Source organism: Merops nubicus, unplaced genomic scaffold (genome assembly GCF_000691845.1).
Source record: "Merops nubicus isolate BGI_N331 unplaced genomic scaffold, ASM69184v1 scaffold4478, whole genome shotgun sequence".
Classification (NCBI taxonomy): Eukaryota; Metazoa; Chordata; class Aves; order Coraciiformes; family Meropidae; genus Merops; species Merops nubicus.
This window is the reverse complement of record NW_008623646.1, coordinates 105,152-119,352: the sequence shown is the minus strand read 5'-3', so window position 1 is coordinate 119,352 and position 14,201 is coordinate 105,152. Positions and strand designations below refer to the sequence as shown.

At 37.4% G+C, this 14,201-nt stretch overlaps 1 protein-coding gene across 1 annotated transcript in view; it reads left to right on the top strand.

The window, feature by feature from the left end:
• TPO (thyroid peroxidase) overlaps positions 1–10,170 on the top strand; it is a gene marked incomplete at its 3' end in the record, with an annotated part of 43,834 nt that extends 33,664 nt beyond the window's left edge. Inside the window, exons 9-14 of the mRNA XM_008945143.1 lie at positions 405–663; positions 1,181–1,351; positions 2,141–2,378; positions 6,375–6,583; positions 7,099–7,269; positions 10,039–10,170. Of these exons, the coding sequence (XP_008943391.1) occupies positions 405–663; positions 1,181–1,351; positions 2,141–2,378; positions 6,375–6,583; positions 7,099–7,269; positions 10,039–10,170 (1,180 nt within the window). The remainder of the gene's footprint in view (positions 1–404; positions 664–1,180; positions 1,352–2,140; positions 2,379–6,374; positions 6,584–7,098; positions 7,270–10,038) is intronic.
• Positions 10,171–14,201: the final 4,031 nt, after the last annotated feature.

Here is a 14,201-nt window from a genome sequence, read left to right as displayed (position 1 = left end):
AATTCATGCTTTCATTGCCATTTATAAGGGCATTATAATTTACACCATTGCATTCTAGTGTTTTAGATCTCAGCACACCTCCTGTGAGCTGGATTACTCCTGTGGTTTGCAAGAGAGCTACACTGGTAATCTCTGCTCAAGAGGCTTTGGTCCAGCATTTATGGTAGCAGCTAACAGAGGCCTGACTGTTGCACTGTACTAAGCAGTGCCACTGATTCTCTCCCATCATTCATCTCCTTACTGCAAAAATAAGACCCATGTTAATTAGCAGCTAATGGTAATCTTAGTCATGTTGGATGCTTGAGCATAAATCAGTGAAGAAAAAGGCATTTAGGACCTGGGAGTCATTACTATTTGTGTGTAAAAATGTTGAATGATAAATGTTTCTTTTTCTTTTCTTTCAGATTATTACTTTAAGAGATTACATTCCCAAAATCATTGGTCCAGATGCTTTTAATCTGTATATTGGCCTTTATACAGGTTATGATCCTACAATGAATCCTACAGTTTCTAATGTATTTTCAACAGCTGCTTTTCGTTTTGGTCATGCAACAATCCAACCAATAGTAAGGCGATTGAATATACAGTATTTAGATGACCCAGGACTCCCAAATCTTCATCTGCATGAAGTTTTCTTTAGTCCTTGGAGGCTCATTAAAGAAGGTATAGTTTTATTTAAACTGTTTGGTTGGGGTTTTTTTTCAGAGTGTTGTAGCTTTTTTTCAGTTACTTTTCTTGAGTTAGGAATAGGGCTATTTATTTAATTACATCACTGATTTGAATTGTTGAAAGGTTTCCAGAACACCGACATGAACTGGAATGATTATTCTCAGTTAAACACGTATCTGGATCAGAAAAAAATGGCATTCTCCAGATTAAATAAGAATGGTAGATTGACAATAAACTGTTGATTGATGACAAAGATATTTCATATCTTTTTTTTTGTAGATGAATGTATTATCAGGTTGAACATTTTCTTACACCTGAAGAAGAAGATATAGCCTTTTCATAACACTGTTAATTCTGTTTCAACCTAAAGGAGATTTTTGCATGGGTTTGAATGTAAAACCTATATGGCCAGTGTTTAAAAATCACAGAAACATACATGCATTCACATTTCTTAAGAAAGTTATAAATATGTACATATATGCTGTAATTTATGTTATTTTTGTGTTTAAAGGAGGTTTGGATCCTTTACTGAGGGGTCTTCTAGCACATTCAGCAAAACTGCAGGTACAAGATCAACTGCTGAATGAGGAGTTAACAGAAAAACTGTTTGTGTTGTCCAATAATGGTTCACTTGATTTAGCATCATTAAATTTACAGCGTGGCCGTGATCATGGACTCCCAGGTCTATTGATTTTTCTTGACTTTTCTTCCACTTAACTAGTAACTTAATACAAACTAGTAACTTAAATATAACCACTTATATTTGGGACATAATTGTAGCTTTTCAATAATAGCTTTGATAATGAGAAAAGCAACTAAAGTATTTTTTAAAATGTAAGTTGTTAATATTTTTAACTTTGATGGAAACAAAATATTCTGCCACATTTGAAATTAAAATATTCTGTTAAATAAATAATCCTCTGGCTTGGAGTTTAAGTCTATCAGCTATCCAAGGGTAGAAATGGAGCTTTGATCTCCAAGACCAGAAGTTGAAGTTTTGTTGGGAGGTGGAGGACTTTAATTGCAATGTTGCAAAGGAATGGTAAAAAAAGCCATTTTCCAGAGATGTGTGCCCTAGGACACTCTCCTTAGCAAAGTGCTGTAGTTACTAACTTCATCCAGATTACTTCTTACCCACTTGTCATCTAACTCCTATAGTGCTACTGTGGAAATCTCAAGATGCAGTGCATGCTCCTATTACCTATTATATTTTCATTGCTTAAATACAGGAGAATTGTTTTAAATCTTTATTTTCCTTTATTAAAATGATATAACAATTGCATATCCTGTAGTTTCAGATCCTGCTGTCATTTCACTGATCAGTTTAGCCAATAATAATAGGCCTATTTTTAGACATAACTGTCTACAACTATGATTAAGGTTGTCAGAATCCAGTGCTTACAAATTTCTTAACTTTATATATCATGCTTAACAGTCAAGTCTAATCTTTCTTTTAACATAATATTTACAGGTTATAATGACTGGCGAGAATTCTGTGGCTTACCAAAACTGGAAACTCACACTGACCTGAATACAGTAATAACCAATGACAATATCACTAAAAAAATAATGGAATTGTACCATAATCCTAGCAATATTGATGTTTGGCTGGGTGGCCTAGTAGAAGACTTTCTTCCAGGTGCTAGAACTGGTCCCCTGTTTGCGTGTCTAATTGGAAAGCAAATGAAAGCACTGCGGGATGGTGACCGGTGAGTTTATTCAGGCTGTTGAATCCTTTGTGTGAAAAAGCAGAAGCAATGGAGATGTTACAGATATGTGAGGGTATTTCCCATAACATAAGACAAAGTGACACTTTTATATAAGCTTTAAACTAATTATTCCCTGCCACTTCCATGTTTTTATCTTAGCTCCTTCAGGGTTTTTTGGGTGAACTTTTGTTTATTCTTTTTGGTCTGTATATAATCTCAATTCCAGATACCATGGAGATTGTTTCTGTGGTACTGAGATGACCAGCTTTGCACTCTTGGTGGAGATGTATGATGCCACCAGCAGTTAACAGTGGCAGGGGCAGCTAACTGTGGTGTGGGTGGTTGTAATACTGTGCACTCTTCAGCTATCTGCTCCCTGAGGGCTGCACTGGACTCAGGAACCAGAAGAACCTCAACATTTTCCATGGTAACCACAGCAAAGGCAGAAGGAACAGGCAAAGAGATATAATTTAAGCTTGCTAGAAGGGTTAATAAAAACACCACATATCTGGTCTTATCTGAACTAGGATTGCAGAGTGCTCCCAGAATTGCCTCATCAGACACAGCACAGGATGTCCCTTCATGACCTGATCTCCTTCTATGGTCACGTGACCCATCTAGTGGATGAGCGAAAAGTGGTGGATGTTATCTACCTGTCTTCAGCAAGGCACTTGGTACCATTTCCCACAGCATTCTGCTAGAGAAGCTTGTGGTTTATGGCCTAGACAGGCGGACTCTACTCAACTACCTAAAAGGAGTTTATAGTGAAGCTGGTGTTTGTTGGTCACTTCTCCCAAATTATTGATGACAGGACAAGAGGAAATGGCCTTAAGGTGCTCCAGAGAAGATTTTGATTAGATATTAGGAAGAATTTCTTCACTGAGAGAGTGGTTAGGCACTGGAATGGGCTGCCCAGGGAGGTGGTGGAGTCATCATCCCTGGAGATGTTAAAAAATTGAGTAGATGTGGCACTTGAGGCTATAGTCTAGTGGTTAGGGAAATTAGGAGGAAGGTTGGACTTGATGATCCTGGAAGTCGTTTCCCACCATGGTGATTCTATGATTCTATGACCCACCAAACCCTGCACAACTGCCACCAGGATCTTGTGTCAGTACAGCCCTCTACACAAGGAACGTAGGAGAAATGCAGCTTCATGTCACAAAGGGGTGCAAGATGCAGTTTATATCTTGCTTCTGCTCCTGAAGCAATTATAAAAACAATTTTTTTTTTTCATTTCCATCAAGTACTTATGGCAGTAAATTTGAACCTCATGAGAACACTAATTTCAAACCGCTCACACCATGCTAGCAGTGGTGTTTTAAGTACGTCTGGTCCTTACGCTCACCTTTAAGCTCCTCTCATAAGTCACTGTTGTGGAAAGAAACCATTATGTAAATAAGCATCCAAGGCAGAATTTAAATCTGAACTTTAAAAAATGTTAATTAATTAGCTCACAGGAAAGAGCGATGTTAATCATAAAGGTGGTATCTTATTACCATAAACCATATAGGCAGCAAACATTCCACTCAGCTGTGTTAAAAACATGATTGAAAGTCTTCTGAACTGTACAGGAATAGCTGACCCTCTCTGGGGAGGGATAATCTATCAAGGTCCTTCCAGCCTTGTTTCCATTATTCAGTGCCTTACAATACTCCTTATTATTCAGTGTCTTATGATACTACTAGCATTAATTAAACTTAAGCATAATTTAATGTTACCTCCAAATTGAGAAAAAGAGTTCCAGCAACAAAAGAATTCCCCAAGTTTCTGCTACAAAGCTTGTGTCAGCTAACTTAAATGTGAAATGGTATTCTGTCATTAATACTAAAGGAACTGTCTAAGAGAAGGTGGAGATATGTACCATGTTATAGTTGTCACATAGTAAGTATAAAAATAGAAAAGTCTAACATCCATTGCAGTGCCTTGTCAAATAGACTATTGGGTATTATCTATATCTGCACCAGTAACACTATGTGCTTACTAGATACTGTAAGTGCATGTCATTATGTAGAGGTTTCAAAATATCTCTTCTAACATACTCATTTATGCTCAGAAATCATGACTAAGTGGAATTTTTGACTGAACTGCATTCTGGTAGCTTTAAAATCTTTTGTTAGTAATCTGACAGAACATGAAAGGATTCCTTTTTCCAATGTACTGAACTGAGGCAGTCTTCAGCCAAATCACCTGGAACAAATTGTTTCTTTTTCCTTTTCTACCCAGAGTACTGAATCTTTTTGTAATTTCAGGGTTTACAATAGTCAGGCAAAAAGTCTAAAGCAGATTTTATCATTCTTTCCACGGGAAGTCATGCAACTTTTTTTATTTTTATTTTTATTTTTAATTTTTTAAAATTTTTTTTTTCTTTCTTTTCTTTCTTTTTTTTTTTTACTCTAACCCTGTAAAATTTACCTGTAAAATTTTGGTCTCTCGATACAGATCAATTGGAGCAACCTTTGTTTGGATAAACACCTATCTGCTGGGTAGGTTAAAAAAATAAATATCTTCTCAAGGCTGCTCAGCAGTGTAGACAAAACTGGATTTTGTGATGGAAGTAGAATGAGGTTTAATGCACATGAAAGGGGAAATGACAGGTGTAGGAGACCCAATAGAGCAAAGTATTTGATGGCTTTGATTATGAGATGGGACCTTGGAATGGTCAGTGAGGTTTCAGCATGCTCTGAGAACCTTGAGGACCATGCAGGTGAGGGCTGGGAAGAAGGCTTTTTTTTCTTTTTTCTCTCTCCAGCCTCTCCATTTTTCCTGCACTTCTTGTCACAGTGTTGCTGAGGTGTGAGACATTCACTCCATCCCTGGTTTTGTAGATCGTCTCCTTCTCCAATACGGGCACAGTGGGTCAGGTTTTTCCCCAAATTGTCCTGCTGTAGGTAACAATGCGCCCACAAATAAAGACACTTTCCACTCTGTTAAACCTGAAATCATTTTGTACAGTGCTAATGGTCCTAGGACATGTTACCAACAATCCTGCCCAGAATTTGGGGAAATCCTAATTAAATTGAGTACCAGAGGGAACTATCTTAGCAGTTTATCAGTGCTTAACACTGTTTAATGTAATAATGCAGATGTGCTATCAAGCTCTCAAAAAAATATTTTTTTTTTCTATTCATGACATCTTTATGTACAAAATGTGGGGTTTTTTTGTTTTTTTGGTTTTTTTTCCCCCAGTATTTTCTTTCCATTTCTTTTTATCTTTAAGCACATGGTTGTGTATATGCACACATATATATTGTATGTAATACAAATCATTTAACATATACAATGCACACCTTTGCAGTGCAAATTGATTTTCTGCTGTGGCACTGCACTCCTGATCTGACAAAATGGAAAAAGCAGCTCATCTCTGTTCTAGCCAGTCCTCTTAACATACCTTTTTGTATGATTAAAAGCACAATTACTGTCTTATGATTTTCTGCTAAAATTAATCTGCACATTTACAGCTTTATTAGCAAATTAAGAATTCCGCATTAAACAAAGGAGCATCCAGCAATACCTGTTTTCATAGCAACCACTCAGTAATGGCAAACAGAATTCAAAAGCTATAGTATGGGGAAATCTATTGTATCTATTCCTGTAATTTACCTGTAATTTATGTTTAAGACAATTTATGAGTGCAAAATGAATGCTGCTGTGCACAAGATTAAGTATCCAGAGCAAAAAAAAAAAAAAAATAGTTCCAGGTTTTTCTCTCAGGTTTGTAAATTTTCTTGGTGGCCCTGTATCATTAATGAAAAGCAGTTCTGCAAATGGGAATAATTAATAGTTTTAACTCAGACACATCATCTGAACTGACCAGTACACCAGACTCACATCAGCCTGTAAATCTGCAGATCATGGTGTTTGCTTCTATTATTGTTGTATGCACCTGGGTTTTGCTGTAATTAGTTTTCTTGGTGTTTTACATAGGCTACTATGAAAGTAAGAATAATCAGCTCTTTGTATTTGATCTTTTAAAAATGTTTCTATCAATCTTTCCAGATTTTGGTGGGAAAATGACAATGTCTTCACAGAAGCTCAAAAGCATGAACTCAAAAAACACTCATTATCCCGCGTGATTTGTGACAATACAGGGATTTCTGAAGTGCCAGCAGATGCCTTTCAACTTGGAAAGTTTCCAGAGGATTTTAAGCATTGTGACAATATACCTGGGATGAATTTAGAAGCTTGGCAAGAATTCTATCAGGAAGGTAATCTGGTAATTCCTAATCTTGGCTGACAGGTGGGGGGAGTAACCAGCAGTTAGAGCACTCACCTTGGTTGTTGCAGGTCTTGAGCTACCGGTCTGATGCAGATCTTTAGTTTTAGCACTTAGAAATGGGATCTAGGTTCTTCTCTTTCTTAACTTCCTCTGCAAAAAAAGATAGTGTTTGCCAGCTGCACTCTGATAACATGAATGGCTTGTAAAATACCCAGACATTATGTCAGTTGGGGCATAAGTTCTTAGATAGAAAATACTAACAAAGAACTCTGCAGAATGCCCTGTTAGAAATTAATGGTAATTTGACAAGGAATGTGAGTCATACCTGAGGTATTCCATATAAATCCTTGTCCAGAAATAAACAAATTCTTGATCACCTTAAAACATGTATTTTCACCACAGTTAATTTACAAAGTTAAAGGATGATAGTGAACAATAATGTCCGTTGTTTAAGGTTAAATAGTAATTGATTTAAAGCATCTAATATAGTCTTTTTATTTATAGAGGAAATATGTGGAGCACCAAAGAGTGTGGAAAATGGTGATTTTGTATACTGTTCAGAATTTGGAAAAACTACAGTCACTTATTCATGTCAATATGGATTTCAGTTACAAGGAGAAGAGCAATTAACCTGCACAAGTAAAGGATGGAATTTTGAGGCTCCCATTTGTATAGGTAGCTGTTTTTTCTTGTTTCTGAAATTTCTAAGAGCTAACATCAAGCACAGCTCATCAAAACTGTCTTATGGTCCTTTGTAGGTAGCCTTCTAGGTTTATAGGTACAATAACATAATAATGTGAAACTCCTCATGCTCCAGGATTGCTATCTCAATCTCCATACATCCTGATTCAGCAATCAAGTTGATGAGAGGAAAATGTCACTAAAAATTACCTAATTAAACAAAAATTGTCTATTAAGAACCTGTAGGAAAAAAATAGCAAATCAGGGTTATATATTGCTTCCTCCTACATTCAAAATAACAGCAAGACAAGCAGCTGTCATTTTCCCAGTATTGTTTCAATGGATGCTCTAGATACACAATGGGCTCAGCACCAGTCATTCATGTGCCATGATTATTAAGTGAAGCACAAAGACAAAGAAAAAAATATTCTTAAGTGAATAAGTAAAATTAACCAAATTAATTACCACTTTTGTTCCAACCTTCCTCCCTCAAATAACTGTGAAAAGATCTGCTAGAAGTGAATTACATCTGCAAGTACAAAAGTAGAGCAGGTGAAAAAATCGGTAAAAAGATATTGTCTTTTGACATTTCACACACTTTTATTTCAGGGGAGAACGTTTTTTGTTATTTTAATTGCTCTTTTGTCTTCTCTTTTTCTCTTGCCTCATTTTTACTGTTGACTAGAATAGGATAGGAAGAAATAGAATGTGGCAAATATTTCATTACAAGACCTTCACTCTTCACAGCTATGAAGGAAGAATTATCTGTGTTCACATTTCAAATCTATGTGTTTTCGTTGGTGTATATATATATATTTATATACACATATACAAGCTCAGACTGCTTAGCTTTATAAGAACATGACAGAAAATGAAAACTGAAAAGACTATATTTAGGAATATATTATGGATGGTGATAAATTCATTTGAATGCAAGTGCTGCAGCTGATCCACAATAAAATCTGTGTATCAGTATTTATATGACAGTAGAATAGAAAGCTATTCATTCTAATTGTATACCTGGTATGGAAAAAGTCAAAATTAAATTTGCAGCTCTTTTCCTTATCCAAGTCCTATTTATCCACTGAAATCCACCCACATAAATACCATATAAAGAAATAAAGCTGTTAAATGAATTATAATAAAATCTTTTCAATAGATCAATGTTCTAGCAGCAAAGTGAATAAATAAGTTATATAGATGAATCATTCCTTGTCCTAGTTTCTTTTAATATGTTGGGTGATGTAAATAAAAGACTCTATATCCACTATAGGAAAACATGCTGCTGAATATATTAAATAAGAAATGCCTTTATTAAAAGAAAGCCATCAAAACCCACTTATGCAGATGCTACTTGAGTTTTACAGTAGAAAGCACTTTGTTCTATGCATGACTGTGCAATGTGTCTCCATTCTTCTAAATGTTCAGCAGCAAATTAGGAATAAGTCAAGCCATAGAATGAGGAGGATAGAGCTTAGCATTTCTGCAGATGGTTTCAAATTTCTATGCTGCTCTGGAAAAGATGGAGTGGCCTGCTGGCAAAAGCATAGGAATCTGAGAGCTGTTAATTCCTGCTTACTAACTTTGGATTTGACAGAAATGATTTCTACTGATTCAGGAAGTCATTCAGTGCTAGACTATGCTACCTTTCTTCATATTAAGTGTCATCTTACTCTTATAGATAACTCTGTTTACCTTAATAAAGTACTGCTCTCTTTGAGTAGTAGGACAGGCTGGTAAGGTCTGACATGCACTATTTAGTGATGGAACAGAGAGCAAATTAACACATAGCATGACTGTGGGTCTACAAATACTGAAACGGTGCCTTTGAATTACAGCGCAGGCAAAGCCTGTGCAGGTTTTCCTTCCTAGATAATGACATAGTGGGAGTTAACCCAAAATGTAGTCTTGAAGGGAGTAATACTTATTCAGGAGTCTTCTTCCTGAACAACAGATTATTTTCCTGCTTCAGAAAGGTTTTATGAGAGTTAGTGTTTTTTAAGGGTTCTGAAGTTTAAGATTATTCCTTACATGATTAGTCTTTTTACCATTTCAGCTGCTGGCTTTGGACACAGCTACCCCTTTGTATTGACAATGCCAAACTAAGTCAGTAAATCATTCCTACAGGGCCAATTTTTAATACTGATCAAACAGAGCTACTTATCCTGAAGTAGCAGATCCAACATTGTGGTAGGGAAGGGAAGGAAAGGAATATAGTCAAAATGAGAAGACACTGAAAATAGCAAATACTATACAGGAAATAGCAAATACTATACAGGAGTGTGGGAAACTACCTAAGCCAGTGCTGGACACCTATATTTATGCAACTGAATCCAGTTCTCCCAGGAAATATTACACAGAAAAAAGAAAGATGCAGAAATATGGAAAAGATTCCATTCTTTCTCTCATTGAGTACTTCCTTTCCTGCACTCCACACTGCCTCCCATTTCATCACATAATCAGAATGTGGGAGTGAAAGGTCTTGAATAGCCGCAAGAACAATAAGTTTATGTACATTTTCCAATGGAAAAAAAACAAACCAACACAAAACAAAATAAAATAAAATAAAAAAAAAAAAAAGAAACACTCACTCAGCTTTGTGCTTTAAACAGTATCAGTGAGGATTTTTGGCAGTATCTATGTGTCACTGAAAGTGTATAATACCTTTCATTTATGAGTATTTGTAAAGGGTGTGTATAGGAATGTAGTAATCCCTGTCTGTAATTGGTAATGATTGTTAATGAATATGTATTCATTTTGCAGACATCAATGAATGTGAAAATAAAATTAATCCACCATGCTCTCCTTCTGCTAAATGCATTAACACTAAAGGCAGCTACAAATGTCTCCATACTGATTCTTACAAGCTGGCAGAAGATGGAAGAACATGCATTGGTAATGTTTGTGAGCCTACTGTCCATTAAAAGTTTCTCTGTTCTGTTTTACAGTGCTGTAAAAATAATAAAACTGAGATTTATTGAAGAGCTGTTAACATACGTAAAAAAAAACTCTACACAGTCGTGGACATAAAAATACAGTCAGATTCTGTAAAGTAAATGAAGCTATTGAATAAATAATACAGACACAGAAGTAAGCTTTTCATTTTCCATTCCTACCATTTATCAATCACTACTTCCTGACAGTACTTATGAAGATGAGATCAAATCTGTCTCAGTTTTTCCTAGTTAGTATCTAATCCTAGCATCTGAATTTTACCTATGTTCCACCTATTAAATTCCAAAACCCTTAGCCCTGATAGAGCTATCATAAATTACACATTACCTTGGTTTTCATCATCTCAGTATGTATGGAAGCTGTAGTGTATTTTAAGGTTTGTATGGGGAAAAAGTGTCTAGATCTGTCAAAGCCTCCATGAAAACTTGCAATCCACATTCAAGTGTATGTGTATCTACTTCACCAAAGTGCCAAGGGAAGCACAGAAAGTTTAGAGTGCTCAAATCTTGCATATTTAGGGACGTATGTCACACAATCCTAAGCAGACTGAATCTCACTGATCATAGACTCATAGAATCAGTATGGTTGGAAAGGATGTCCAGGACCATCAAGTCCAACATTCATCCCAGAATTTCCCTAACCACTAAATCATAGCCTTAAGTGCTACATATACTCATTTTTTGAACACCTCCAGGGATGATGACTCTACCACCTCCCTGGGCAGCCCCTTCCAGTGCCTAACCACTCTCTCAGTGAAGAAATTCTTCCTAATATCCAATTGAAACCTTCCCTGATGTAACTTGAGGCCATTTCCTCTCATCCTATCATCAGTAATCTGGGAGAAGAGACCAACAGAAGCCTCACCACAACCTTCTTTTAGGTAGTTGTAGAGAGCAATAAAGTCTCCTCTCAGTCTCCTCTTCTCCAAACTAAACAGTTCCAGTTCCCTCAGCTGATCTTCATAAGGCATGTTTTCCAGCCCTCTCATGGCACATTTCTTCTTATTTCAGCAAACACCTTGGTTACGACATGTGGAGCTACACTGACCATTATTGTTAACTGCACAAAGAAAACACAGGATGATAATTCCTCAGCAAAAAAATAAGTTACCTTTTTGCAAATAAACAGAGGTCTTCAATTATATGACATACATCCAATCAGTTTTACAGCTGTGGTTCAGGACCATATTAGCATGTCCCTCAAGTGAATCCTCATCACTCAAACAAAACCTTAAATGAGGCCATATGGGATCATCGAATACCCAGGAGTGAAGGACAGTGGGAGATTTCACTAACACAGGAGCACTTGGCATCTCTCTGGCAGGCACACTGGTTAGAAGTATCTTCCCAAAAGGAAGTGCTGCCAGAAGGATCTCTCTTTCTCTTACTGTAGCAAATGCAAACACAAATCCTCAGCGTCAACTCTTTCTGTGATACAACTAAAAAGGAATGGTGCTAGTCAGGCAGAGTTTCATCTTTTAACCTATCAGGAAAATAGAAAAACAATACCTGTTTTGTAGGTGTTTCCTAACTTTATTTACAGTTTATTTCTTTCTCCATTGGTTACGTTTATTTACTAAAGACAAAAAGCTGCCTTCAAATTAGTTTGAAGAGACTATTTCACTAGTGCTGAGTGCCATGAAGATAGTTTATATGAGGACACTGCACTGGCATGAATGTAAGGCACCTCCAAATATAAGCTAAATTTTATATTTCAAGGGAGGAAGCAGAAAGTGCTTACAGTGAGTGCTACTATGTCAAGTCATCATTACCCCATACCAAATCAACGGTGCTTTACAGAACTTCATTGGCTTTCTGACAGCTCAAGAGAATAGGTGCAAGTGCAACCATCCAGGCCACTGCTGCGTGTCTGGCATGTCAGGTTAGCACCTTCCTTTAGACCTCAGTGGCTAGAAAGGAGATTGTCATCTCCATGGACCCACCCTTGCATTCTGTGCTAAGGTTTGGTTTCTTGGATCTGTAGAGTCAGAACAATTTCTGCTACGTGACACACATTTCTTCCTCTTACAGGTTAAAGCTGTGGAAGAAACTTTCCATTGGGAAATGACTGGCAAAATTTAGCAAATGATTGCCTGGAGCTCCCTTGCGTTCTTTTATAGAAAAAAAAAATGAGACTTGCTTTACACTGTCCCTGCCATAACTACATTTTAAATTGATTGGTCAATTTGAAATTATGGCATTAATCAGTGAACAACTCTTTAAGCCACAGTGTCAGCCATTATATATTGATTATAATTTATACTGACAAATTTTTAAAAGGCATCACCACTCCCCCCCCTCCCCCCTTCTTAGATTCAAGGATGCAACTGCAGTTATTCTGTACCTTATTAACTCTTTACCTCCTTGCTGGAAGCTGCTAGATAAGCACCATGAGGACAGGCTAGGTGACAGAGGGGTATGTTGCACTTTTTGTGAGAAAGCAGCAGGATTGCATGGAGTTCTGCCTTGGGATGGGTCTGTGGAGAATTTCTGGGGCAGAGTAATATGGCTGCTGTTGTAGTGGGTATGTGCTATGGACTTCCTGATCAGGAAGTAGATGAGGCCTTTAAATAACTGTAAGGAGCCTCAAGTTCACATACTCTGGTCTTTGTCAGGAACTTCAACCACACTTTAATTTGGAAGGACAACACAGGAGGGCACAAACAATCTATGAGATTCCTGGAGAGCATTGACATCTTCCTAACACAAGTGATCAAGAAGACAAAAATGAAAGCTACTCTGCAAGATCTGATACTTATATGTGGAATCACAGAGTCAAGCAATGGTTAAGGTTGGAAAGGACCTCTGGAGGTCATCTTGCCCAATTCCTTGTTTCAAGCAGGCCCCCCTAAAACCAGTTGCCCAGGACCATGTCCTGATGGCTTTCGCATATCTCCAAGGATGGAGACTTCACAACCTCTTTGGGCAAACTGTGCTGATGCTCGGTCAGCCTCCCTGCAACAGTGTTTCCTGATGTCCACATGACACCTCTTTTGTATCAATTTGTGCCCATTTCCTCTTGTCCTGTCACTGAGAACCACTGAAAAGTACCTGGCTCTGTCCTCTTTTCACCTTCCCTTTAGAAATTTATACATATTGATTAGTTCTGCCTTTAACTTTTCTCAAGGCTGAACATCCTCAGCTGTCTCAGCCTTTTCTCATAGGAGAGATGCTTTAGACTCATCATCTCCATGGCCTTTTGCTAGACTTTCTTCAGCATATCCATACATCTCTTGCACTGAGGGGCTCAGAACTGGACACAAGACTCCAGATGATGCCTCACCAATGCTAAGTAAACGGAAAGGATCACCTCTCTCAACCTGTTGGCAATACTTTGTTTAATGCAGCCCAGAATACTTTTGACCTAGTTAGCCACAAGGGTGTGTTGCTGGCTCATGTTCAAGCTGGTGTCCATCAGGATCCAGGTCTGTTTTTGCCAGGCTGTTTTCCAGCTAATTGTCTGCTAGCATATTCTGGTGCCTGAGGTTGTTCTTCACCAAGTTCAGGACTTTGCACTTTCCCCTGTTGAATTGCATGAGGTGCCCATTTATCTAGCCTGTTAAGTTCCCTCTGGATGGCAAGTCAACCAAGTATGGTGCATTATATAATCATAGAATTCTTTGGGTTGGAAGGTTCATTTAAAAATTATCTAGTCTATCACCCCTGCACTAACAGGAACATCTTCAACTAGGTGAGGTTGCTCAGAGCCCAGTTCAGCCTGACAAATGTTTCCAGGTATGGGGCATCTATCATCTCTCTGAGTAGCCTGTTCCAGTGGTTCACCACCCTCAGCATAAAAAAATTTGTCATCCTTATATCTAATCTAAATCTACTCTTTATCAGTTTAAAAGTGTTACTCCTTATGCTGTCACAACAGGCCCTCTAAAAGATTGACCCCATCTTTCTTATAGGCCCCCTTTAAGTATTGAAAGTCTCCAAATAAGGTCTCCCTGGAGCCTTTTCTTTTCCAGG